Genomic DNA, 24209 nt, shown 5'->3' on the forward strand with positions numbered 1-24209 from the left:
CAACAGGTCAACACACCAAGAGTATCCTTTGAGGGACTGAGAAAGAGCATGCTGTCATTATGAAAGATCCCAGATGGAGTGCCGTAGCATTGACACGAGTGAGTGGAAGTGTGAAAGGTAATCTAAAGTGCAAACAGTGAGTGTTGGACAGGAAGCTTGAGTGGCGCCTAGCAAGACTGGTATTTAGCTCTTCCACAAGCAGCCTCAGTTTTGGGCATCTTGGAAGTCATCCTCGTCATCATCGTTATCGTCATCTTTAACAGCTGACGGCTTATTCCCTGCCGAAGCATCGTAACCAGCGAGGTTGTGCTCTCCGTCAATCGCCTTCCTGCCTTCCTCAGTCAACTTGGGACGGCCATCCGAGATGTCAGCGTTAAAGAAGCGTGGAACGAATGTTTCGCCCTTACGCTTACGCTCTGCGGCAGTATTACGTTGCTTCTGTTCGATATCTTGCTTATGCTTGGTAGCTTCGCTGTACTTCTTGGACAGGATAGCGCTGGTGACAGGTTCCCAAATTCTTCGACTCTCCATCTCGTCTTGTGCTGACAAAGGTCGAACAGACTTGGCGATCGGGTCGAGATCAAGCACGTTGAGCAACAAGCGCGACTCCTTTTCGCCCTTCTTCTTGTAAGTGATCTTGCCCTTCCAGCATCCTTCGAATGTAGCCAGAACCTTGTCTGTAGGAACCTGCTTGACGTTTGTGTATTCGTCAGGGTCATCGTTGGGTCCGTAAGCATAGATGACGCCCTCGAGCGCGTACTTGGCCTTGGTGATCCAGCTTTCGTCCTTGTATTCAACAATCGCGCGAAGTCGTGTGCCATCGTCGCCCTCGCCCTTATCCCTCTTGCCGCCCCGACATGTCACGTAGAGATTATCGCAGATAGCCACCCACAAGCTTCCACGCAGCAGACCGTTGATGGATGCAGTTGGGTGGGTGATCTGATACTCTTCGCCTGCAGCGCCGCATTTGGCGTTCTCAGTAAGTCGCAAGAAGATACCCTGGTTCTGCTCGCCTGGGAAGACCTTGACGGCGGTACCGGTGAACTTGGCTCCCAGCTGGTCGACACCGTAGAGCTGCATGCCGGCATCCTTGGCCTCGCAGAAGAAGGAAGAGATGGGTGGGTGGTGGCTGACCTGTTCGGTCAAGAAGCAGAGACGGCGCTTGCCTGCAGCGCGGGTACTGGAGCCAGAGATCGAGGCATTGTCGTTGACGCTGTCTTCAAAATCTTCGCCAGTTCCTGCGGCTGCAGAAGAGGAGGCAGCGGCTTGCTGGTCAGATGAGCTGTAGTTGCCCTTCTTGCGGCCGAGCAGTTTGGACAGCCCCTTCTTGGAGCTGGTGTTGTTGGTGGCTTCGGTGCTGAATCCTCGAAGAGAGGCGGGTCGGGACTTGTCTTGAGGCTGTACGAGGGGAGAAGGAGGTGCGCTTCCTTTCTTGGCTGACAGGGTGGGGATGCGAGCCTCATTACCAGCAAGAGGCAGTGGCTCGGGTGTGTCGGTGGCCACGCTCTGGACGGGCAGAATGTGCGAGTCAGCGAACTTGACGGGCTCAAAGTCCCAGTGACAACGGAAGTGCTCTCCGAGGATGGAGTTGTACGGCTTGCAGATCTTTCCCTTAACATATTTGAGTTCCTTGGTGAAGGTGAAACGAAGCACAGCAAGCATTCGGTCGAGAGGATCATCGAGATCGGCAACGACGGTGAAGAAGTCGCCGCGGTCGAGGTAGTTCCAGTATTCGAGGTTGGGGACGGGTTCTAGCAAGTTGGCGGGGAGCGAAATACGGATAGCGGCAATGTCCTTGACTCCAATCATGCGCTTGAGAATGCCAATCAGCGTCTTAAGCTTGCCGGAATCACTCTGGTCCTTGTCCGAGGCAGCACCGATCTCCTCCTCATCGGTCATTTGTACGGTCTCTGGCGGAGCAGCGAGTTCATCTGCGGTGGCATCCTTGTCGGAGACAGCCACCGGTGTGGGAGCCGAGGCATCTGTTGCTGCCGACATCTTGTCAGATCAAGGAGAGTACGAGGCGTCTTCTGAATGCGTTTGAGATTGCGCTCTGTATGCGAGTCGAGCGAAAGGAAGGTGCGTTGAAGATGGTCGGTGGTTGGAAAGTCCTTCTGTGTATATCTTAAGTTGACAGAATATGATAGTGAACGACAGGCGAAGACAGAACAAATGACCGGAGCGAGATAGGATCTCCTGTGGTGGTCGCGATGGAGACTGTGTGCGACGGTGTGTGAGTTGGTGTCGGTGTGGAAGGAGCCACTGAATGCGAGGTGAATACCGAACGTTTACGCCTCCGATAAAGTAATGACGTTGGCTACCGTCGCTGAGCCAGTGCAGCAGCGAAACGAGTGCAATGCAGATTCAACTGACTCACGGACCAAGCCTCAGAGAGTGACCAAAATGTGATATTTCCACCTGATTGCCTGTGTGTGTGTGTGGTTCGAAATCCTTGGCCCTCCGCAAAAGAGAGTGGAGAAGAGACTGCTACCCGACGCAAAGCAACACAGCACAGCACAGCAAAGCACAGCAAAGCACAAGTCGAGGACGATGGGCTAGCCAGCGCGGGGCAAGACAAGAAACACACATTTCGTTTGTGAGCCAAAAAGAAAAGGGGCTGCATGAGCAAAGAGCTGTGCAGGCTCACGCCCAGATTTAGCACCAAAGGCACCAAAAGCACCAAAAGGGAGCAGAGAGAGTTTCATCGGCCCATTGGCCGGCTCAACTCTCGTTCGTACCTGTGCGCACGCAGCAGTGTTGAAATGGAGACCCATGCCGCATCGCAACAGCAACACGTTCCCTCCTTCTCTGTTCCAGAGTCACACAGTTGAATTTAGATACACCACTAGGAGACCACGGTCAGGCACTCCTTGATCTGATGCTCTATGTAAAAAGGCTTGTATTGTCATAAAGAGGTAACGACTGAGCTAAGGGCATATATACATGTTCTAACCACCTGACTGTGCTCTCTATGTCGAGTCATGCCCATGTGCCACGTATCTTCTTTTTATGAGTGTTGTCATGTCAACACATCCCCTGCATACCATGGCGTTAATCCTCGTGCATACGCTGCATTAGCTCCCACTAGCTTCGCATTCTGCTCGTCCTCTTCATCGCCTGATACCTTCCCGATTTCCCGATCCTGTGAACTCCCATCTAATGCATCACGCGTTGGCGATGCCGGTGCATCTTCAACTCCCCCCCTCAACGGCATGTCCAATCCTATCATTCTTGATATCCTTGTCGTGTGGAGTCCCTTGAGAGGTTTCGTGAGTATGTCAGCGACATTGTTGGCCGTTCCGACGAACTCGATTGATATGTCACCATCTTGCACATGATCCCTAACAAAGTAATATCTGGTATCGATGTGTTTGAGCTTCCAGTGTTTGGCCGGATCTTTACTGACCTGTATGCACCCTTGGCTATCGGTGCGCAGTATTGGCTTAACTCCGGATACTCCTAGATCCCTGAGCAAATGTGAGAAGAAGAGTGCTTCTCTTGCTGCTTCGGAGGCTGCGACCAGTTCTGCTTCCACTGCCGATAATGCCACGCACTTCTGCACATGTGATTTCCAACTAACCGGACATCCATACACATATGTGATCGCTCCGGACGTACTCCTACGCCCATTTGTAGGGTCAGAAGCCCAATTTGCGTCGGTATACGTAACCACCGGTTGGTCTGCGTGACTCCTGTGTGCTCCCCCTAAACTTAAGCGGTATTCGCTGGTCTGATTCAGATACTTTAACAAGTGTATCGCAGCACTCCAAGCACTGTCGATCGGTTCTGACATGTATCGTGCCAAAGCGCCTACTGCGAACGAAATGTCTGGCCTCACTGTGTTGGATACCCACAAAAGTTGCCCCACTAACTCTTGGTATCGTTTGGCCTGATCTGGGTTGCACTTGTTTCCTCCAGCGACTCCTGCTACACTCTGCATCGGTATCCAAGTTCGTTCACTTGTTCTCTCTAGCCACTTACTTACCATGCCTTTAATGTATGCGCTTAAGTCGAGTGTGATCCTGCCTTGTCTCCTCTCTCGAGTGATTTTGATTCCTAGGAATTCTCCTACAGGTCCGTTGTCCTCTGTTCCCCACTTGTCCATTATCTCGGCTTTGGTACGGTCGACTTCTTTCCTGCACGGCGATGCTATCAGCATGTCATCCACATATGCCGTAATGACTGTGAGTTGGTCGCCCGCTCCTCTTGAGTAAAGGCATGGGGCGCTCGGCATGCAGTGGAAGCCGATACTTCGGAGGTGGGTATCTAGCTCGATATTCCATTCCCGACCTGATTGTTTTAGACCATAGAGCCCTTTTATGAGTTTCAATACCTTTCCTGGAGGTACCTTAGTTCCTACCGGTGGCTTTAGGTAAACATCATGACGTAGGCTCGAATTGAGGTAAGCCTGTTTGACATCGATGGAATCAACCTCCCAGTCCCGTACGGCTGCGATGGCCAGCACTCCCCTTATTGCCTGGATGGGTGCCACTGGCGCAAATATCTCTGTGTAGTCTAAGCCCTCTCTTTGTGTAAACCCTCGCGCTACCAATCTTGCTTTGTACTTTGTGGGGATGAGGTTTGCATCAGTCTTGATCTTGAGTACCCATCGTGTGTCGACTGTGTTCATACCCCGCGGTAGGTCAGTCGTTTCCCACGTTCCCATCGCTTCAAGCCCATCCAGTTCCTTGCGCATTGCCTCTTCCCAGAACCTCCTATCCTTTCCGGCCAGCGCTTCGTGGACAGTTGGGTTCAGGCTGTCCTTTCCTTCCTTGACCTTAGCCGCCGTCAACCCGAAGTAACTCTTCTTTACCCAGGTCTCCGGGTTGCGCATGTCTCTAGCTGGCCTCCAGTTTGGCCATGGGCCTCTCTCCTCGGGTGGCACCGGTGCATACTCTTCCCTCTCATTCGTCGTTCTCCTTTCCTCTGGTATCCCGTTAGAGTTCTCATCGTCACAATGTGGTCCTCCGAGTCCTTCCTCTTCGAGAGTTAGTTCCATGTCCACGTGCTCTTCCAAAGGCTCTTGCTCCCTCTCATCAAATAGGTTCTCCTCTGTGTATCCCAGATCATCGATGTCCTCTTCAATAGTTGGGACTGGTGGAGGTCGGATACTTATTGGCCGCCATTCTGATCGGTCTGACCAGCACTGTGTCTCCATGAACCTTGCCGAGTTGCTCCAGAAAACGTTCGGAGAGTAATCAGGGCTATAGAATAGCCATCCCTTTCTTTCTAAGCTGTACCCTATGAATACGGCTGCAACCGCTCGTTGGTCCAGCTTCTTGTTGTTTCGCTTAGCTTTTGGAATATTTACCCAAGCTAAGCATCCAAATACACGCATGAGACTGACGAATCGTTTTGGTGATCTCTTGAACATGAGCTGATATGGAAACTCTCCGTCAACGTTGGGAGTAAGATTGATTTTGAATGCCGCCGCTCGTATGGCGTGCGGCCAAAATCTCTTTGGTAAACTCCTTTGCATCAACAGCGTTCGCATTTTCTCACCCAGGCTCCTATTCATCCGTTCTACTTGTCCGTTTTGTCTGCTGTTGTAACCGACAGTGGTTTGCCACTCTATGCCCTTTTCTAATGACCATTCCAATGCTTCGTTGCTCTTCCACTCAGTTCCTTGATCAGATCGGATTGCTTTCAGCTTTCTGCCCGTCTGTGTCTCTAGGAACGAAACTATTCTTTTGAGTTGCGTGAATGCGTGACTCTTTCGTAAGAGTGGCTGTGCGTGCACATACTTGCTATGGTCGTCGACAAGCACCAATGTGCACGTGTATTCTGTCATGCGGGATGAGTCTATGATCAGATCGATGTGGATGAGATCTAGGGGCCCCGCGGCTGTTTCGCCGCTGCCTCGCCCCATCCGGGCGGCCGTACTTTTGGACCATATACACTGCTCACATATCAGAGCTGTATCTGGGTCCAATGCTGCTACAGGTTCGCCTTTCAATTTATCTACAATTGCTCTGGACTTGTCTCGACCTGGATGTCCTAGACGTTCATGCCAGAGCTGTCTTGTGGAGATCTTTGGTCTCCGATCGGCCAGCTCGAACTCTTCATCAACCCCTTCAAACAGCGGTGTTGATGTAGTCATCGCGCTTTGTCGCCATGTGTCGCCTCGGAACTCTAATAGTCCACGCTCGCGATCTTTCGCTATTTTCAATAACATGCCATTTGCTAGGTGTATTTGCCCGCCTGTGGGGTCTAAAGTCACACGTGCTCCTTCATCTGTGAGTGAGTTGGTTGACAACAGGTTAATATTGAGTTTTCTAACATACAACACATTTTGGAGATAAACGTCTCCATGTTCTGTCGCTATGTTGGTATCTCCCACAGCAGTTGCTTCCAGTACTTCGCTTCCAGCGGTATACACGCGCTTTCTGCAATTTCTTGGGTGGATGAGCATGCTGTGGTCATTAACCATGTGGTAGCTCGCTCCCGAATCCAAGATCCAACGTGTGGTTCCTTCTGGTTTTGGGAGCTGCCGCCAACTCGGGGTGAAAGAGCACCAGACCTCCTAGTTGGTCTTGGTGAGGGGGGAATTTTCGGGGATGGCGACAGAAGCATCGCATTTGCTGGCGCCGTGTCCGTAGCGCTTGCATACCCAGCAACGAATTCTCTTTGACTTGGTTTTTGTGCTGCCCGTGTCCGACTCAGTGTCCTCGGCCTGTTCTTCGCTTCCCACAGCCGTTCTAGCACTTGCTTGACGTGGGTCCACTTTCTGGCCGGGTACACTCTCCATTGCAGACTGGCGTGTAGTCAACGCCGTTGCTAGGGCATCGAAGCTGACCTGGTGAACCGTGGCGACTGTTTCCTTGTAGACTGGGTGTCGAATCGTGCATCTCTGGAGCGCGGAGTATAGTGCATCGTTACTAAATGGAGCACCTAGAAGGCTAGTTTCCGTCTGTAGGACCCTGATCTCTTGGATTAGCTTACGGGCGTCAGCATGAAACATTTTTGTCTCATTGAGCTCGGCAAGTAATGCTATCCGTCGCGAGGTTCTAGCTACTTCACTGGTGAGGCTCCTTTCGATCTTCTTCCAGGCTTGATGGCAGGTCAGGTGGTTCTTGCTGATGTCGAGTAGGAGGTAAAGAACGTTGTACTCTCCTTCGGTGTCTAAGGTGCTTCGTAGGACACCCACTAGGGCGTTGTCAAAAGTTCTGTTCCATTTCGGGTGGTTTCTATCGTACGTGCCCTCTAAGTGTCGTATGGCATGAGGGACTACTCGAAGGTTGGCCTTGATGAGTGTGCTCCAACTGTAATAGTTGCGTGACGTGAGCTTTGGAACCGTCTCCAAGATTTTGGCCAGGGTGCGGTAATCGTATCGGTCGCTATCGTCGTCCGATTCGGATCCTCCTTCATCCTCATTGTCAAAATACTCGGTTTCGTTACCATCGGTGACCTCTTCGTCAATTTGTACTCGTTGTGGCGTTTTACCTTTTCTTGTCCTCTTGGCTACTTCACCCGTGCTGGCTTGGCGATCGTTATCTCCCGCCATATCTGATGAATGTCGTGGGTTCGAGCCCCACGTTGGGAGCCAGTTGAATTTAGATACACCACTAGGAGACCACGGTCAGGCACTCCTTGATCTGATGCTCTATGTAAAAAGGCTTGTATTGTCATAAAGAGGTAACGACTGAGCTAAGGGCATATATACATGTTCTAACCACCTGACTGTGCTCTCTATGTCGAGTCATGCCCATGTGCCACGTATCTTCTTTTTATGAGTGTTGTCATGTCAACACATCCCCTGCATACCATGGCGTTAATCCTCGTGCATACGCTGCATTAGCTCCCACTAGCTTCGCATTCTGCTCGTCCTCTTCATCGCCTGATACCTTCCCGATTTCCCGATCCTGTGAACTCCCATCTAATGCATCACGCGTTGGCGATGCCGGTGCATCTTCAACTCACACACACTTGCAGAGCTGGGAATTTCTGAGCTTCAAAAAGCGCGTCATAGGAACGTGCCGAGCCAGTGTCAATACAGTAGAGTGTTAGACCTGGGTTGTTTAATTCGGCCGGTTGGAGGCCCTGTTATGAATTTCGGGAATCGCAACCGGCTAACAGTTTACACCCGCGTCACGATGTGTCACTTTCGAGATCGACATTCACCTTTGTAACTACAACCATCAAAAACGTCATTCGGGCATCTTCGGCGTCAGAGCGTCACAAAGCTAGTTTCTCGAAGCTAGCCAGATCGGATCTGACCTGCCATAGAACCTTCCAAAGTACGAGCGATCCTTTGCTACCGCTAGCGTCACTATTCGGCTGCATCGCAGATCTATCGGACCCTTGTTTTCGGACGCGACCTTATACAGCTGCTGCCATCATATCCTTTCCTGACTAGGCTCAGCGACGGTCTCACGAGTACACTTCTTCCCAATTCTCATCAGACGTTCTCATATGCATCAACACGCGTAGCACGACGACTTCCTACACATCTGCTCACCAACTTTGGCAATCTGAGCAGAGCTCGGAACACCGGAGGAGCCTCGGCCACGCTCTCGCCCCGACAGATACTCCGCACATCCTCGCCGTAGCAGTGCAGCAAACCACAGCGTAGCGTAGAGGTGGCCTCTTTCCACCTAGCTTGAAGGTGTCGAGGGCTGTACGGGCACCTGGTGGTGATTGTCCACCATGGGAGGCAAAGACGCGAACCCTGCTCTTTCAAGAGCTTCTCGCGATGCCAACGCCTCGGCTGGCACCCTCTCTGCTTCAAGGTTCAGCAGCAATGCCCCATTTTATCGCCAGTTCCTGCCGGCTCAGCTCTCCAACATCTCTCCCAACGACTCAATACCCTCACTGGACGAGCTTTCCGCGTTGGCAAAGCACCTTAGCAGGATCAAAACGGAATCAGCCGCTCGACTTTCACGACTCGAATCACGCTCGTCCGACCCGCTGAGACCCATCTTCTTTTCCGCACCAAACGACCTCTTCAGCCCGCCCGGTCTCTCGAACAACTCGCTCAACCTCTACTCGGATTCGTCCAGACAAACACCTCGTGGCACTCCAGCTTCAGTCCCTACGTCTAAGAACCAAAATGTACGAGAGCGTTCTTTCGCCTCGCCTGCACCTTCCTCTTCCGCATCAAATCTCAATGGCACCTCCAGCGGTGGTGCAGGCGGCGCAGTGGCATCCAAGAACAAGGTCAAGATCAAGCGGGAGAGAGACAATGACAGTGCTCCGGCAAGCTCATCAGCTCTCTACTCGGACGCAAAATCGCCGCACAAGCTAGGAGGAGCCGGAGGAAAGGCAAATCCTCGCAGCAAGGCAGTAAGGGGCCAAAGTCTAGATATAGGTGCTGATGATGAAAGTGTCGCCTCCACCGACCCTGAATGGGATCTCGATGAAGACTCCATGCCTAGTCGGCCTGGTCGCACTTACGCAAAGAACAAGAAACGCAAACGCAAGGATGTCGATGCTGACTCGAACGACGATGAGTCTGGTTCTGAGTTTGAGGCTGGCGCTATGCTAGGCGCTGCCGGATCCGCACGCGGCGCATCTACGTCCAAGCATGTTGGCTCGTCAGCATCTGGCGCAGCAGCAAGGTCAGCAGCATCAGCAGCAACTGCAGCACCGGGTCCGCTATCTCGTAGAGGCTCTGAGGTCGGCACCCCCGCCAGTGTTGTCGGGACTCCAAAGATCCCTAGTATTGGAATGCGGCTCAAGGCAAACACAGGTGCAAGCAATGCAGCAACACAGGCAACTCCCGGCTTCCTAAGAAAAGCTTCTGACGGGACGAATGTCTCAACGAGGCGCAACAGCGTATTGCCTTCGCCTTCTCCGCTTCCATTAACACCCTTAGCCCAGTCAGCCGCAGCCGTCGCACCTCCAATCATCTACCAGCCGGCACCGGGCTGGGAGTTGCCCGCACGCACGCCAACCACCTTCATGCCTCACCTGGAAATGTCGCGCAAACCACGAGCATATCCTACCAAACCAGGCGAGGTCAACGAAGACTTTGCCAACAAAGACTGGAAAGAGAAGGAGCGCGAACGTGATCGTCTGCTTGAGCGCGAGAGCATAGGTCCAGGTACTCCAGGGGGACCAGGACCTGGTCAGAGTTTGGTTAAGGAGGCAACTACTGGTAGAAGGGGAGGACGAGACTTGCAGCAGACTCCCATCAATACGTTTTACAATTACGCGGATGCCTTCTTCAAAACCCTGACCGAGGATGACTTGGCATGGCTCTCGAGCAAGTCGGACGACCACGAGCCATTCCAGATGCCTGCGCTTGGTCGTCACTATAAGGAAGTGTGGGAAGAGGAAGATGCATTGATGGCCAGTGGTGCCGTGGATGCGTACGGTAATCCGCTTTCCGCCCTTTCGCGGTCGCCTTCCGTTAGTATTGGTGTGGGCGGAGGTCTACCCTTGGATGTGAACGCCCTTGCAGCAGCCAGAAACGGCACAACAGACGAGAAGAAGCATGCAGCACGGTCTGAGCTCGAGATTCCACCGCCGCCATTGTTCCGAGTCAAGCAGATGACGGACCAGCATTTGGGCTTCGAGTCACCTGCTGTCGTTGATGCCCGCAGTGGACCTCTTTCAGAACGGCTAGTGGCATCGTTGCTACCTTCACACAAGGACGAGGATGACGATGATCCCAACCGGACAGCAGCTGGAGCGATCGACGATACCAGGTCTGCGCTGTCACAATCGATGCTTGCACGTCTCAATGGATACCCAAGACCAGAAGATGAGGATGGCGAGGATGAGGATGCAGATGGCGAACCGGATCTGGATTGCGATGGTATCGTGCAGGATCAGCACATGGCCTCCTTCGAGGAACGTATTGCTAAGGAGCTCAAGGCGCTGGAAGTGCTGGGTGCTGATGAGACCCCGGACTGGTCTACACGCGCCGACGATGAGATCTCAGCCACGCTCAGAATGGTGCAACGCGAGCTAGCACGTCAACAAAAGGTCAACGAGATGCGCAAGGATCGCCTCTTCGGCATTGCTAAGGACCGAATGGCGTATCAGGACTACCTCAACTGCCTCAACTCGGTGGAGAAGGAGATTGAAGCCGGCTGGACGAGGAGACTGCGACAGATTAAGGCGAGCCTCAGCAAACGCAAGAAGGGTGGACACAATGCTCACCACGACGAGCCGTCTCTGTCACAATCCCAGGCCAACGGGATTCAGTCAGCGACTGGTACACCGCAGCCTGGAGGCGCACCCTACAATGGACCTGTTCGACCGCAGCTGCCAGAGAACCTGGTCAGTGCTATGGAACGTCGTGCAAAGCTTCAATATGCCTTCAAGGAGCTGTTTGACGAGGCTAAGCATGCCTGGCAGACACCCACCGAAAGCGTCTATGCGGATCTTCATTTAGATCAGGTCGAGTGACCAGCCCGGACCCAGCAAATATTTGTATTGTTACGTTCGGTTCACAATCAGCCTTGTGCGCTATAATGACTGTCAGCGTCAACAGGTCTGTCAAGTCTAGTTTGAGATCCGAAGCCATCGTCTCAAAACCATCGTTGCAATTGACAAGCTGCTCCATCACCGTGGCTGTTCTTTGCTCCCCGCTTCCCCCCAAGAAGAATAAGATACACATCACAGAAGTCGCCAAACGCGTTCAGATCAGGAAATATTGAAAATTTGAGGGCCCGAATTTCCGAATTGAATCCAGCTTTCCTAAATTGTTGTTTTGTATTCATTGGCCAGATTGATTTCAACGCCGCATAGACTTCACAACAGCGCGGCTTGGAGGAAGCAAAGAAGCATTGGACACTGCCAAAGCGGATGGTGCGTGTCGCTTTGAGCAGACATGAATCATCGCGTCGCAGTCTCCACTGTTGTTGAACCTTCTTCTTCACCATCAACACCCCTTTTACATTCTTGCATCTTCACATCAGCTTTCTGCTTCCGTTCCAGACCTATCAGCACTTCACTTGTCTTCGCCGCCGATTACCAGAAAACGCGAATCGAACACGAAGGGAGCTTCGATCTTCTCACCCAAAGGTCTCTTATTCTGACGAAAAACAGTCACTTCTGCCCGCTTGCATTATCGGAACAGTCCCATCTCATTGCGATTCATCGGTACTGACTTGAAGACGTCTCAGAACGGTCAGATACAGCTGGAAGTCCTGTGGAAAGCCCTTATCAGCAGTTTCAGTGCACGTCTCGTATCCTCCTAGCACAACAAACTACATTCCACCTTCTAGCTTACACAACCCCGACACAATGGAGGCCGACGAGCAGCTATTCCCTATCGCCATCTTGATCGATGAGCTCAAGTCCGACGATGTTACCCTCCGTCTCAATGCCATCCACCGCATCTCGACTATCGCACTAGCACTCGGACCTGAGCGCGCTCGTGACGAGCTCATCCCTTTCCTGCAGGACTCTCTCGATGACGAAGACGAAGTTTTGCTCGCGCTCGCACAAGAGCTCGGTTCGGGCTTTGTTGAATACCTTGGTGGCCCTTCATATGCACACCTTTTGCTCGGACCCTTGGAAAACCTCGCCGCTGTAGAGGAGAGCGTTGTTCGCGAGAAGGTAAGTCAAACGACTCGACGCGGATCAAACACATCCTATCAAGCGTCTGAGCAGCGATCTGACTAGTTTTATCATTTCCCACGTCCTGCTCTGACTATATTCAAACTTCTGTTGCAACATCACAGGCAGCCGAGTCGATCGTCAAGATTGCCGAGGTCCTCTCCGAAGCACAGATTGAAGAGCACTACATCCCTTTGTTGAAGCGTCTTTCTGGTGGCGACTGGTTCACATCGCGAACTAGCTCCACTTCGCTTTTCTCTGCAGTCTACCCCAAGGCCAAGCAAGCTACACAAGAGGAGCTTCGCAAGATGTTCACCGCCCTCTGCAACGACGATACCCCTATGGTCCGACGAGCCGCCGCACGCGATCTCGGTCCTTTTGCAAAGAATCTCTCCAAGGAGCTTGTGGTCTCAGACATCATCCCTCTCTACCGAAAGCTGTCCTCTGACGACCAGGATTCGGTCCGTTTGCTGACCGTACAGGACCTGATCGCCATTGCAGAATCTCTCAGCCACGACGAGTCTAAGAACTACCTACTCCCATCCATTCGCAGTGCTGTTCAGGACAAGAGCTGGAGGGTACGATACATGGTGGCGGATCACTTCGTCAAGCTTGCTTCCGCCGTTGGTGAGGATGTCATACGCGACGAGCTTGTCATGGCATTCGTCCATCTTCTCAAGGACAACGAGGCTGAGGTGCGAACAGCTGGTGCTGGTCAGATTCCTGGCTTCGCTAAGCTGGTCGATCAGGACATCATATTGGCACGACTGATGCCTTGCGTTCGCGACCTTGCAGGCGACAACTCGCAACATGTGCGTGCCGCCCTTGGCATGCAGATCTCCGGTCTTGCTCCTTTGCTCGGCAAGGAGGCAACGATCGAGCACCTCTTGCCCTTGTTCTTGCAGCTCTTGAAGGACGAGTTCCCCGACGTCCGTCTCAACATCATATCCAAGTTGGAACAGGTCAATGAAGTCATTGGCATCGACCTTTTGTCGCAGTCGCTTCTGCCTGCGATCGTCGAGCTTGCTGAGGACAAGCAGTGGCGTGTTCGACAGGCCATCATCGAGTACATTCCCCTCCTCGCCAACCAGCTTGGCGTTCAATTTTTCAACGAACAGCTCAGCAACCTTTGCATGTCGTGGCTCGGTGACACAGTCTTCAGCATCCGAGAAGCCGCTACAGTCAACCTCAAGAAGCTCACTGACGTGTTTGGTGTGGAATGGGCGAGACAGACCATCATCCCCAAGGTTCTTCAGATGGGCACACACCCTAACTACCTCTACCGTATGACCACCATCTTCGCCATTACCACCATGGCACCTTCGCTCGACACACCAGCCATTACCGGCGACGTTCTTGAGACGGTGCTGCCCATGGTGAGCGACCCTATTCCCAACATCCGTTTCAACGTGGCCAAGGCATTCGAGGTGCTTTCGAGCGTGCTGATCAAGACACCAGAAGGCAAGGAGGTCATCACAGCCAAGATCACACCAGCGTTGGAGAAGCTCAAGGAGGACTCGGATGCCGATGTTCGCTTCTTTGCACAGAAGGCGCTCGACGCGGCGAACCAGCAAGCGTGAGCCGAAAACGAAAGGAAAAGAAAGTTGTGTACATCCGATCATACATGTGTTACGTCTGGCCCCTTTTGCAATCTCAGCACCTTGGTTCAAGCCGGCTTGTTCGTCTCGTATGTGAAGCTAGTGATCCGTTCGATGTCTGAGAACATGGTAGTGAATCGGGAGCGGTGAGAGAGAATTCGCCTTTTTTTTTTTTTTTTTTTTTTTTTTTTTTTTTTTTTTTTTTTTTTTGTCTTGTTTTCTCGACCATAATTTCCGGGGCCTTTTTCATCGTGTGTTGAACAACCTCAGGTTTGGTCGCCTAACGCGGAAATCTGCAAATGACAGTTCGATGTGGTGTTGGAAGCGAAAGAGTTGAAGATACATCGGAATTTCCAGGGTCTATCCGGGATGCCAACAGGGCGAAGCTGGTGAAAGCATACGCCGCCTATTCAGACACGTGAAATGCATGAAGGTTGCCATGGCAACGGCTCAGGAGCTCTGCAGGAGAGACATCGACTCATCTAAGGCAGCTCAGCGTCCTCAGAGATGGTGTCAAAGATATATATACTCATGTTTGTAGTCTCCGTTCCTCTTGAATATGATAAGCATTGTTATTGCTACACACCTGTGCGAAGGGAGCCTGATCGTGGCCCCAACGAAGTAATGTCTATACCTTCAACTGAAAGGCATTGTTTCAAGCTTATATTATATCTCAGCGCGGGGCCTTAGCAAGCTTGCCTTGAAGAACACTCCTCAACGCTCAAGGCAATCAACCAATCACCCTCAGCCGTCTCAAGTCAGCAGAGCTCACGACATTCGTTTAGGTTCATTCAGCAGACAAGGGAGCACCTTTCGAGCGCCGGTATATTGAATATCATTTCGCAAAGCAAAGCACACTAAGATCGAGTGTGAAGAGAGATGCACATCCGACGACTTATCACTTGTCCTTTGAGGTCGTCAAAGCGCTAGTTTAGGCGCTCTCGATCTCCTGGATGTACTTGGCAGAGTCACCCTCGCTCCCGTGCTTCTTGAGGATCTGCCCGGCGCAAAGAAGTAAAGTCAAGGAACGATGAGTGGGCTGATCTAAGACCTGGCATGCAATCGTTTGTGGTACACTCACCTCAAGAAGGGCATCGACGTAGGCCTGCTGAGCGTCCTCCTTGGACATACCCTGGTTCTTATTCCAGGCCTCCCACTTGTACTTGCCGGTCAAGTCTGTGATTCCAAAGGCAAAACAGAAGCAAGGTCAAAACTTCTTGCAGCTGAGAGGACGTGTTAATAGGTCTTTATCGAACTTACCGAACATGCCGGGCTTCTTGGTGTTGACGTCACCAATGGTGGCCTGCTTGTAGCTGTCGTGTGCAAGCAGAGTGACGATGTAGGTCAATCAAGGAGTTTCAGAGGTTGTCAGCTGTGATCATAACAAATGAACCCATAACAAAGGGGTGTTGGTTTGTGATCACTTACTAGCCGTAGAACTTGAGCTGGTCATCCTGAGTAGGCTGGACGGGGCCGTCCTTGGGGAGCGAGCCGACGATGGAGACGGCCTTGTTGAACTTGGCTTCGACAGACATGGTGGTGATAGTCTGTAGACCTGACAGGTGATGATCGTTAACTAGATGGAAGGAAGAAAAAGTAGGAGGGATAGCGAGGTAGGGAAGGAGAGAGGCCTGGACCGTGCGCACGCCTCCTCATTTTAACACTGTTGAGTTCACAGTGGCCCAGACAAGCCTGAAGCCCAACACTCACGCTCAAGGCACTTTTCTAATAGAAGTGAAGAAGTTTTGGTCCCGATACTTGCAATCGGGGAGAGTCAGAGCACGATGTCACTACTTCTAGAAGACAGAAACATGTATACTCAATTGACTAAAGAACATGGTGAGGCCGAATGTGGGAGTATCCTCCTCCATGAGTTAGCTTGACAACGAGCGGGGCTAAGTTGCACCCGATCCCCAGACAGATCTGTCCCATCTGATCGCCGATTGCGTTTATGTCAGCGTGCATCATCATATCGGATCGCTTCCTTCGGCATTTTCTTGTTTTTCGAGAAAATGACGGAATCCAGATGCGGCACACAGTTGCTTTGTCGATCCGGCCCCGCGTGTGGAGGCTTGAACAGGAAAACAGTTGCGTCAACAGAGGAAACGTGAAAGGGTTGCTCAATAGTCCCTCAGCCCACAAGAGCAGCTGATTCTCTCTATGTAGCAAGAGCATAGTCCTTAGCTCCGTTCTACCGGAACGTGACAATCGAGGACGTTCAAAGTAGAAGCTGCCTGCACCGAAGAATGAGAGCAGAGCTCGTCGAGCCACGGGCAGAGACAACAAGCTGGTATTTCACTCGCACGAGATCGATCACTGTGCTAAGACTGAGTCTTGAAATGAGCAACGCGAGATCCTGGCCAATCGCAATTGCGGGAAAGCGTGTTCAAGATCCGAGCCGCATCGTCTCGCCTCCCCTCAACATGCCTCGCTACCGCACTATTCGACGCCTCACCTCCCTCGACCCTGACCGAGACATCCCGTTAGCTCTCCAGCCCTTTACCTTGGTGCAGCTGTCCAGCCTAGCATACACCGATCTGCGGGCCATCCTCGATTCCGCTCGGCCCAACTCGCAGTCTAGAAGCGGTTTGCCCTCCTCCGTCGCTCCGTCGCTCCGTCGCCCTGCCGCCCCGATTCGGCGCTTCGCTCCCCTCGAGCGTTCCCTACTAGAAAGACGCGCTGTTAGCCCATCCGTCGACGACGCTTGAACGACTAGTCCGATCGCGGTCCCCTCTGTTGCTTCTAATTTGTCCCAGAAGGCTGGTCTCTCCTAGAGGTCAATGCCATCGAGCAGCCAGTCTCCGCCATTCGGAAGCTGTCAAGGGTCCATAGCAAGACTCGCTCTCGTCTTCTTTCCCTAACCACGGGCGCTCATTGAGCCTCTCGTGAACAAGTCAACAATCAAAGCTCAAATCGTTTGAGCAGTCTGCAGGTCGGCCTTTGCTGCAAAGAGAGCAGACGTTGCTATCGGCCAAATATTGAACCTCGTTGTGGCTACGTATCGTCAGCTACAACCTGTGCAATTGTTCGGCATTTCAGAGGATACTTGAAGCTTGCTGCTGCTGTTGTACCAGGAGCCAACGTCGATTGAGCCAATTTGTACTGCTCAAGCCACTGCTGGAAGAAAGCTACGCGAGGCCAAAGCGTGGAAGACGCGAACAGTACACAAGGCACGTCAGGCAGCAACGCCACTCGCCAGGCTCCAATCTGGACAAGGCGCCAAAAAAAAGGTCGCGCTGCTACTGTGCGTTCTGACACTCTTGCGAAAATCCAAACGCTGAGCTGAGAACGGCAGCAACCAAACGGGTAGCCATGTCCCAAACTCAAGATCCAGATTCCGAAGCTTCACCCAAACCATTACATCCATCAAACCCACCCTTTCACCCTCCAGCCTCCACCTCTACATCAGCTCATCCCACCTTCACCAGCACACCTTCACCTTCTGCAGCCCACCAACCATCGCCTCTTGATCATTCGCGACCGCCGTCTCAGCAGCAGCAGCAGCTAGATCAATTCTCTCGCGAGTGTTCGTCTTCACTTTCACCAGCACCTTCAACGCCTGCTGCTGAACCCTCACCTCGGCTTCACGAGACCACGCCTCAGACTAGACCTCCCCGTTGCAGCACCAAGTCTGTTCGGTCCTCGTCACAATCATCGACTGCCTCTCGCCGCGCGAACCCGTACCCTACTGTAACAGCATCAGATAGCGCTTCTAGCAGCTTCCCAGCTCGTCCTGTTCCCTCCCACTTGGCATCTGGCTACAACCGCGCACCTTTACCAGGCTCGCCTCTCGCACTCCATCGACCCCAACTACATCATCAGCGGAGTCCTCAACCACACTTTCACGGTAGCTTCCCACCCCTCCACGACGCTGCCTATTCTTTCGACGAATCGCCCCGAGATCAATCTTATCCGCGAGGCTCGACACCCGCTGTAGTTCATCATCCTTCGCACATTTCTCCTGGTGCTCTGGATCATCACTATCCATACGCGCCATATCAGCAAGCGTATCGCCGATCTCCTGTCTATCTAGCTTCGCCGCAGCCTGCTCCCGCTGGTCCGTATAACGCGTTCTCGCCTCATCCTTCAGGACACAGCTTTCCACAGCGTGTGACCGCTTCACAACATCCTGCGTCCCAGTTCGCACCGGCCTCACCCCGTCTTGGCCCGAATCCAGCGCGAGCTGTCCCAAGTCCTCCGTACCACAATTACAATCGAGAGCATCCCCAGCTACGTCAAGCTCCCTCATACCCACTGTACTCACAGCATCACCAGTACCATTCAGCTTCATCTGCTCCTCGGTTCGCACACGTACCGTTAGCCATGGACAACCCAGCACATATGGCTCAGGCTCAAGCACAGGCTCAGGCCCAAGCCCAAGCCCAAGCCCAAGCCCAAGCGCACGCGCAAATGCAGATGCAAATGCAAATGCAGATGGCCCAGGCCCAGGCGCACGCGCAAGCACAACAGCAGGCTCAGAATCTGCGACGAAAAAATGCGCAAGACGTATTGGTGGGACAAGGTTTCCGCGGACTCAAGCGAGGGCGTCCCACCGACCGCAGCCTGCCTCCATCATTGAAGCGTCAAGTACCAGAATCAGCGTTCTACTCGGATCTCCAGCGCATGGAAAAGAACCTCGACTGGACCGTTGCAAGGAAACGCGCCGAGCTTACCGATGGCCTTTCGCGACCACCCAAGATCAAGCGTACTTTGCGCATCTTCCTCAGCAACACCTGTGCCAATCAACCTTTCCAGCTCGCTGAGAAGCAGAAGGCAAAGGAATCCGGCGCCAACGCTGCCGCCGCATCAGCAGAGACAGGAGAGGCCGGCGATGTCAAAGCGGAAGGCGACACTGACTCGGGTGATGGTAAGGAAGAGGACGCTGTTCCCTCGTGGACTCTGCGCATCGAAGGTCGTTTGCTTGAGCCCTCTTTCAAGTCGCGCGCCAACACAGCTCTCTCGGCACAAGCGAGCATCAACCGTACCGGAGCACACAAGTTCAGCAATCTTATCAAGACATGCGTTGTCGAGCTGATGCGCGATCCGGCTCTTTATCCAGACGGCAGCAACATCGTAGAGTGGCATCGCCCTGTCCCTTCGATCGCACCTGCCAGTGGTATGCAGGCAGGTGGTGGTGCCGGAGGTCTTGGAGGCACTCAAGGCATGGAGGCGCCGCTGATTGCCAGTGCAGAGCCAGCATTGGATGGCTTCGAGATCAAGCGCAAGGGCAACGTACCCACCAAGGTCAAGATTGTCCTCTACCCTGCTTATACTCCAGATCGCTACTCGTTAGCACCTGAGCTTGCAACGCTGCTCGACATTCGCGAAGAATCTCGTGCAGGCGTCATTTCGGCGCTTTGGTCCTACGTCAAGGAGAAGAAGCTTCTAGACGAGACCGATCGCAAGAAGGTCAAGTGTGATGCTGCGCTCCGTTCGCTCTTCAACACTGACACGATCAACTTCCACCACATTCCCGAGGTCATCAACCGTTATCTCCACCCTGCTCAGCCCATCGTCATCGAGTACTGGGTTCGCACCGACAAGGCCGAGTACAAGCATTCAACTGCCTACGATATTGAGCTCGATCTCGAAGATCTTGCGATCCGACAAAAGCAGCACAACGTCTTGAGTCAATTTGACGCCGCCAACGACGCAACATCGCGCGAAATCGCCGAGCTCGACGATAAGATCGCTCAAGCGACCGCTACCATCCGCAACCGAGCGAGCGCACGCGATTTCCTCGCTGCGTTTGCCAAGGATCCTCAGGGTCACCTTCGCACCTGGATCGCCAGCCAAGCACGCGACCTGGACGCCATCCTCGGCAACAACCCAGTGCCAGGCGCAGGTGGATCGGTCTCGAACTTCACTGCAGAGGAGATGCGAAGAGCCGAGACCTTCCGCGGAGCTTGGGTGGACGAGGCTGTCATAGTCAATGAAGCTCAGAGACTCGCGGAGAAGCTGCAAGAGCTTCAATCGCAAGCTGCGCAGCCGCAGCCGGGTCAGCCTGGTGCATAATCATCGCACCAACCTTGCTGAACATTGTCATCAGTCACGCACAGGTCATACCATTTTATTTCAAGCCTCCATCATATGGGTCTGTGTCAATTGTGTGAAGAATGTTTCTGACCCCCAGGGATGCCAGGGATGTTGAGACAAGTGTGCCACAATCAATCACAACAAAGATACAAATGAGATGATGCAAATAATGTCGAGATGCAAAGAAATGCGGATAGAACCGAGAGAACAAGCTTGCTGATAACAGACGAGACATGGAACGGAGCCGTCAACAGACGAAGTCAAAGCAGACAGCAAAAGAGTAAGAACGGTTCGAAAGAGCGACAGTGCCTTTAATCGCTGTTCAGTGCCGGAAGCGAACGAACGCGGAAGCATACGAAACGGATGAATCTTGCGGCGTCAAACACTGACTGCTCTGCTCGTATCTTGTGAAGCGACACTCTGTCTGGATCTTGTCCGTCTTTTCGAGCTCCGCCAAGGCTGCAAGCAGAACACCGATGGGGTGTCTTCCGCAGACTGTATTCTTAGTTGAGCTGAGGTACTCTGCAAAAGCGAGTCTTGCCTCTTCTGCTGATTTACCTGTTTTGCCACCTTTGGTCCAAGGATGGGTGATGGCTTCGATTCCGCTCTCGTCCAGCTCTCGAATGCTCTGGTGAATAGGCGGCTGTTCGTATGCAGAGCGAGGAGACCTGTTTGACAGTGTCGTTGCCAAGCTCGACCCAGCTGGACGGTAGTAGGTGTAGCTGAAGCGTGATCCCCAATGACAAAAGTCGCTCGAGACTACGAAGAAGTTGCGAGGATCCTTGAGGTAGGGTGCAAGCAACTTTCCGTAGGCATCCTCTTTGCTCGTATTGATAGCGCCTACTAAAATGGGAACGATCTGAATTGACTTGCCCTTAAACATCTTGTAGATGTAAGGTAGATGCATCTCAATGCTATGCTCGTCTTCGTCCTGTGACTGCGTCATTGTGCCGAACTTTCCCGTTGCTTTCAGTGCCTCTGTGATCTGACGGTCGATCTTGAGATTACCGAGCGGCGTTTCATATTCTTCGCAGCCAGAGACGGCACAGCCATCGAGATAGACATGATGCGAAGGGCCAAGGATGAAGATGCGCTCGATTTGAGAATTGTCGATGCAGCGATAAGCATATGCGGCAGCAGGACCAGAGTAAGAGTATCCTGCATGCGGACCGATCAGAGCCCGACAGTTTGTGATCGGAAGTGGTAGTGATTCTGCGGAAGGTTTGTGCTCGCAAACGGATAGTGGTGTTGGGAGTGACTTGACGTCGACATCCTCGAGCCACTCGGAGAGCGAGGCATCGAGATCTTTTTGGTTGTCAGAGTACCAGCTGCCCGCATGCGAAGCTTGCCGTGTTGATGCTGATCTTGATGTTGTTGGAGCCATTGCGGTGCCGTGCCCCGGGTTCCGCAGACGGGTAGTCGTTGTTGTTGATGGTCGTGGTGGTGATTGTGATGATGGGAGGAAGGTTGCTTACGGACCGCATCAGCGTCTGATAGTCATTTGATCTTAGTCACGGTTATCAGGTGGCATGAAAGTGACCGCTTCAGCCTCTACTCGGCACACACACACACAAACGCAGAGGGCACACGAGCAACTCGCAGACTGTGTGACTTTTGACAGGCGGTGTGATTAAGACCCTGCAGCTCGACGTGAATCACTGCGCACAAGCCAAGAGCGTCGACATGTTAGACCTGCACGAATTTCGCGACTTGCAATCATGCTGCAATAGCTGGATCGGTATCCCGATTGACAGATTTACAGCTGAAATTTGCCTGCCGCTGATGTCGGCCGAAGTCGATCTCTGGCTGGGTTCGAGCAGCAGATTTTAACCTGAGAATCTGTTCGCGCTGCTGCTGAAGGAAATTTCGTAGCTCAGCAACGTTGGGAACTGCCTTGAGCAAGCCTCTTGATTGGGTGCAGCAGGCAACCGTTGCGCGCAAAGGGCTTTGGGCCTGGTCAGCAGCAAAGGCAGCAAGCAGCAAGACTGCTAGACTGCAAGCGCTCCAGCTGCCTCGTCGAATTTTCCCAAGACTGTGCTGCAGCCAGGTGTTCTCGCAGCAGGCAGCAAGGCGGCAGCAGCAATGTGAGTGTGCAGTCCAACTTCGAGAGAGCTTCGAGTCTGTCAGGTTCAAGGATTCGAATTAGTCGTCGTCACTACCGTCTCACCATCAACACACATATCTTCAAGATGGCTTCCGCTAACATTTCCAAGAAGAGAAAGGTAAGGCATCAACCATCTTCAGCCATCTCAGCATCTGCTCCCCGCACGTTACACATCAGCATGCTCTGCAGCGACACCAGTACAGCCACCTAGTTGAAACCATGATCGCGAAACATACCAGCACTCCGCCCACATAGATGATCGTCTCATCGCCAGAAGTCAGCTACAACTCGCACTTTGCCCAATTTCGACGCGCTCTGTTGTGTCCATCGACAACCGGCAAGGATACCAAGTAGTAGTCACACCAGCAACAAGGGAACCAGTCTCAATGGGAAGACAGAGGGTCGGAAGCACAGGTCAGGAGCGCATGTGACTATGGCTTGTTGCCATGAAGAGACACGGTCAGCAAGAGGTTTCTTGTCGTGCATTCGACGATTCGCTGTTGACTACACTGCAAACAAGCCGGAACCTTGTCGCCTAGTTTTTGCACTTCAACGATTTGTGACAGGGCCAATAACAGCACACTAGCGACCGCGCTCCGAAGCGTCTCAACCCCATCTAAGAGCAGCATCGACTCAGTGACCGCAACTAGTAATTTGCGACTGTGGCTCTTGACCTGCATGATAGCTTAGCTAGACTAGCGCAGGCGATGCCAAGTCTGCCTTTGGTCAGGGACAATCCGTAGCCACCGTATAGAACCATTGAGTACAGTCTACTTGCAGTCACGGCCATAACTTTTTTCGCCTCAAAACAGCAAAACCAATCCACGAGAGCATGCTTTCCAGTTGCGCGCACGGAGCAGAGCAGATGCTCAGATTCAGCTTCCTATCCAGACAATAACATCCTGACATCATCTCTTTTCGCCTTTGTTCTTACCGCTTAGTTTGTCGCTGACGGTGTTTTCGCCGCCGAGCTAAACGAGTTCTTCACTCGTGAGCTTTCCGAGGAGGGATACTCTGGTTGCGAGGTTCGTGTTACCCACGCTCGCACTGAGATCATCATCCGCGCCACTCACACCCAAGAGGTTCTTGGTGACAAGGGTCGCCGCATTCGTGAGCTCACTGCTCTCGTCCAGAAGCGATTCAAGTTCCCCGAAAACTCGCTCGAGCTGTACGCCGAGAAGGTCCAGAACCGTGGACTCCACGCCGTCGCCCAGTGCGAGTCGCTCCGATACAAGCTTCTCGGTGGTCTTGCCGTCCGTCGTGCCGCCTACGGTGTTCTCCGATTCGTCATGGAGTCCGGTGCCAAGGGTTGCGAGGTCGTCATCTCCGGTAAGCTTCGTGCTGCCCGTGCCAAGTCGATGAAGTTCACCGACGGTTTCATGATCCACTCCGGTCAGCCCGTCAAGGACTTTGTTGACGAGGCGGTTCGTCACGTTCTTATGAAGCAGGGTGTTCTCGGTATCAAGGTCAAGATCATGCAGGGCTGGGACCCCGAGGGACGTGCTGGCAAGCCCTTCCCCCTCCCCGACGCTGTCACCATCCTCGAACCCAAGGAGGAGGCCCCCATCCTCGCTCCCGTCTCCGAGTCGCGACAGGCCCCCGCCGAGGTTGCCGCTCCTGCCCAGCAGGCTCAGGCCGCCCCCACTGCCCCCGCCGCCGAGGTTCAGCCCGAGGCTGCCTACTAAGCTCGCCTCCTCAGCGTCGGCTTTCTCCCCTTTTGCATCTCTCGCCCTCTCTTGCCCCAAGCTTCCCTACATTCCCCCCTTTTCTTGTTTCCTTCGCGGGTTGGCCTTGCCGCTCTTGTCTTTCTGAAACACAGTTCTGGCATTCAGCTTTGCGCCTCTTTTGGCTGGTCCTATGTGATCAACAACCAGCGAGCCTACACGCTGTACGCTGTCAAAAAGCTTCTGCATACATTGTACCACACACATATCATGCGATCGTCTTGTATCACGTACGCG

General features: G+C 53.0%; 10 protein-coding genes across 10 annotated transcripts; 5 read left to right on the top strand and 5 right to left on the bottom strand.

The window, feature by feature from the left end:
* Nucleotides 1–204: 204 nt before the first annotated feature.
* On the bottom strand, nt 205–1998 carry UHO2_03657 (uncharacterized protein; the record flags this gene model as incomplete). The annotated part of the gene is made up of 1 exon (XM_041554263.1): nt 205–1998. The coding sequence occupies one exon, from the start codon at nt 1996–1998 to the stop codon at nt 205–207; it is 1794 nt and encodes a 597-aa protein (XP_041410197.1).
* Nucleotides 1999–3019: 1021 nt separating this feature from the next.
* UHO2_03658 (uncharacterized protein) lies at nt 3020–6100 on the bottom strand (the record flags this gene model as incomplete). The annotated part of the gene is made up of 1 exon (XM_041554264.1): nt 3020–6100. One exon carries the CDS (start codon nt 6098–6100, stop codon nt 3020–3022), a length of 3081 nt encoding a protein of 1026 aa, XP_041410198.1.
* Nucleotides 6101–6523: 423 nt separating this feature from the next.
* On the bottom strand, nt 6524–7504 carry UHO2_03659 (uncharacterized protein; the record flags this gene model as incomplete). The annotated part of the gene is made up of 1 exon (XM_041554265.1): nt 6524–7504. The coding sequence occupies one exon, from the start codon at nt 7502–7504 to the stop codon at nt 6524–6526; it is 981 nt and encodes a 326-aa protein (XP_041410199.1).
* Nucleotides 7505–8646: 1142 nt separating this feature from the next.
* On the top strand, nt 8647–11355 carry UHO2_03660 (uncharacterized protein; the record flags this gene model as incomplete). Its single annotated transcript, XM_041554266.1, has 1 exon — nt 8647–11355. One exon carries the CDS (start codon nt 8647–8649, stop codon nt 11353–11355), a length of 2709 nt encoding a protein of 902 aa, XP_041410200.1.
* Nucleotides 11356–12195: 840 nt separating this feature from the next.
* Nucleotides 12196–14090, top strand: UHO2_03661 (probable ser/thr protein phosphatase 2A regulatory subunit A; the record flags this gene model as incomplete). Its single annotated transcript, XM_041554267.1, has 2 exons — nt 12196–12510; nt 12636–14090. 2 exons carry the CDS (start codon nt 12196–12198, stop codon nt 14088–14090), a joined length of 1770 nt encoding a protein of 589 aa, XP_041410201.1.
* A 949-nt stretch (nt 14091–15039) lies between these two features.
* On the bottom strand, nt 15040–15643 carry UHO2_03662 (uncharacterized protein; the record flags this gene model as incomplete). The annotated part of the gene is made up of 4 exons (XM_041554268.1): nt 15040–15105; nt 15190–15284; nt 15369–15421; nt 15537–15643. 4 exons carry the CDS (start codon nt 15641–15643, stop codon nt 15040–15042), a joined length of 321 nt encoding a protein of 106 aa, XP_041410202.1.
* Nucleotides 15644–16354: 711 nt separating this feature from the next.
* Nucleotides 16355–16816, top strand: UHO2_03663 (uncharacterized protein; the record flags this gene model as incomplete). Its single annotated transcript, XM_041554269.1, has 1 exon — nt 16355–16816. One exon carries the CDS (start codon nt 16355–16357, stop codon nt 16814–16816), a length of 462 nt encoding a protein of 153 aa, XP_041410203.1.
* A 604-nt stretch (nt 16817–17420) lies between these two features.
* On the top strand, nt 17421–20123 carry UHO2_03664 (uncharacterized protein; the record flags this gene model as incomplete). The annotated part of the gene is made up of 1 exon (XM_041554270.1): nt 17421–20123. The coding sequence occupies one exon, from the start codon at nt 17421–17423 to the stop codon at nt 20121–20123; it is 2703 nt and encodes a 900-aa protein (XP_041410204.1).
* Nucleotides 20124–20466: 343 nt separating this feature from the next.
* UHO2_03665 (related to protein tag-253) lies at nt 20467–21528 on the bottom strand (the record flags this gene model as incomplete). The annotated part of the gene is made up of 1 exon (XM_041554271.1): nt 20467–21528. One exon carries the CDS (start codon nt 21526–21528, stop codon nt 20467–20469), a length of 1062 nt encoding a protein of 353 aa, XP_041410205.1.
* Nucleotides 21529–22333: 805 nt separating this feature from the next.
* UHO2_03666 (putative 40S ribosomal protein S3) lies at nt 22334–23933 on the top strand (the record flags this gene model as incomplete). The annotated part of the gene is made up of 2 exons (XM_041554272.1): nt 22334–22366; nt 23190–23933. The coding sequence occupies 2 exons, from the start codon at nt 22334–22336 to the stop codon at nt 23931–23933; spliced, it is 777 nt and encodes a 258-aa protein (XP_041410206.1).
* Nucleotides 23934–24209: the final 276 nt, after the last annotated feature.

The sequence above is a fragment of the Ustilago hordei genome (assembly GCF_900519145.1).
Source record: "Ustilago hordei strain Uho2 genome assembly, contig: UHO2_contig_06, whole genome shotgun sequence".
Classification (NCBI taxonomy): Eukaryota; Fungi; Basidiomycota; class Ustilaginomycetes; order Ustilaginales; family Ustilaginaceae; genus Ustilago; species Ustilago hordei.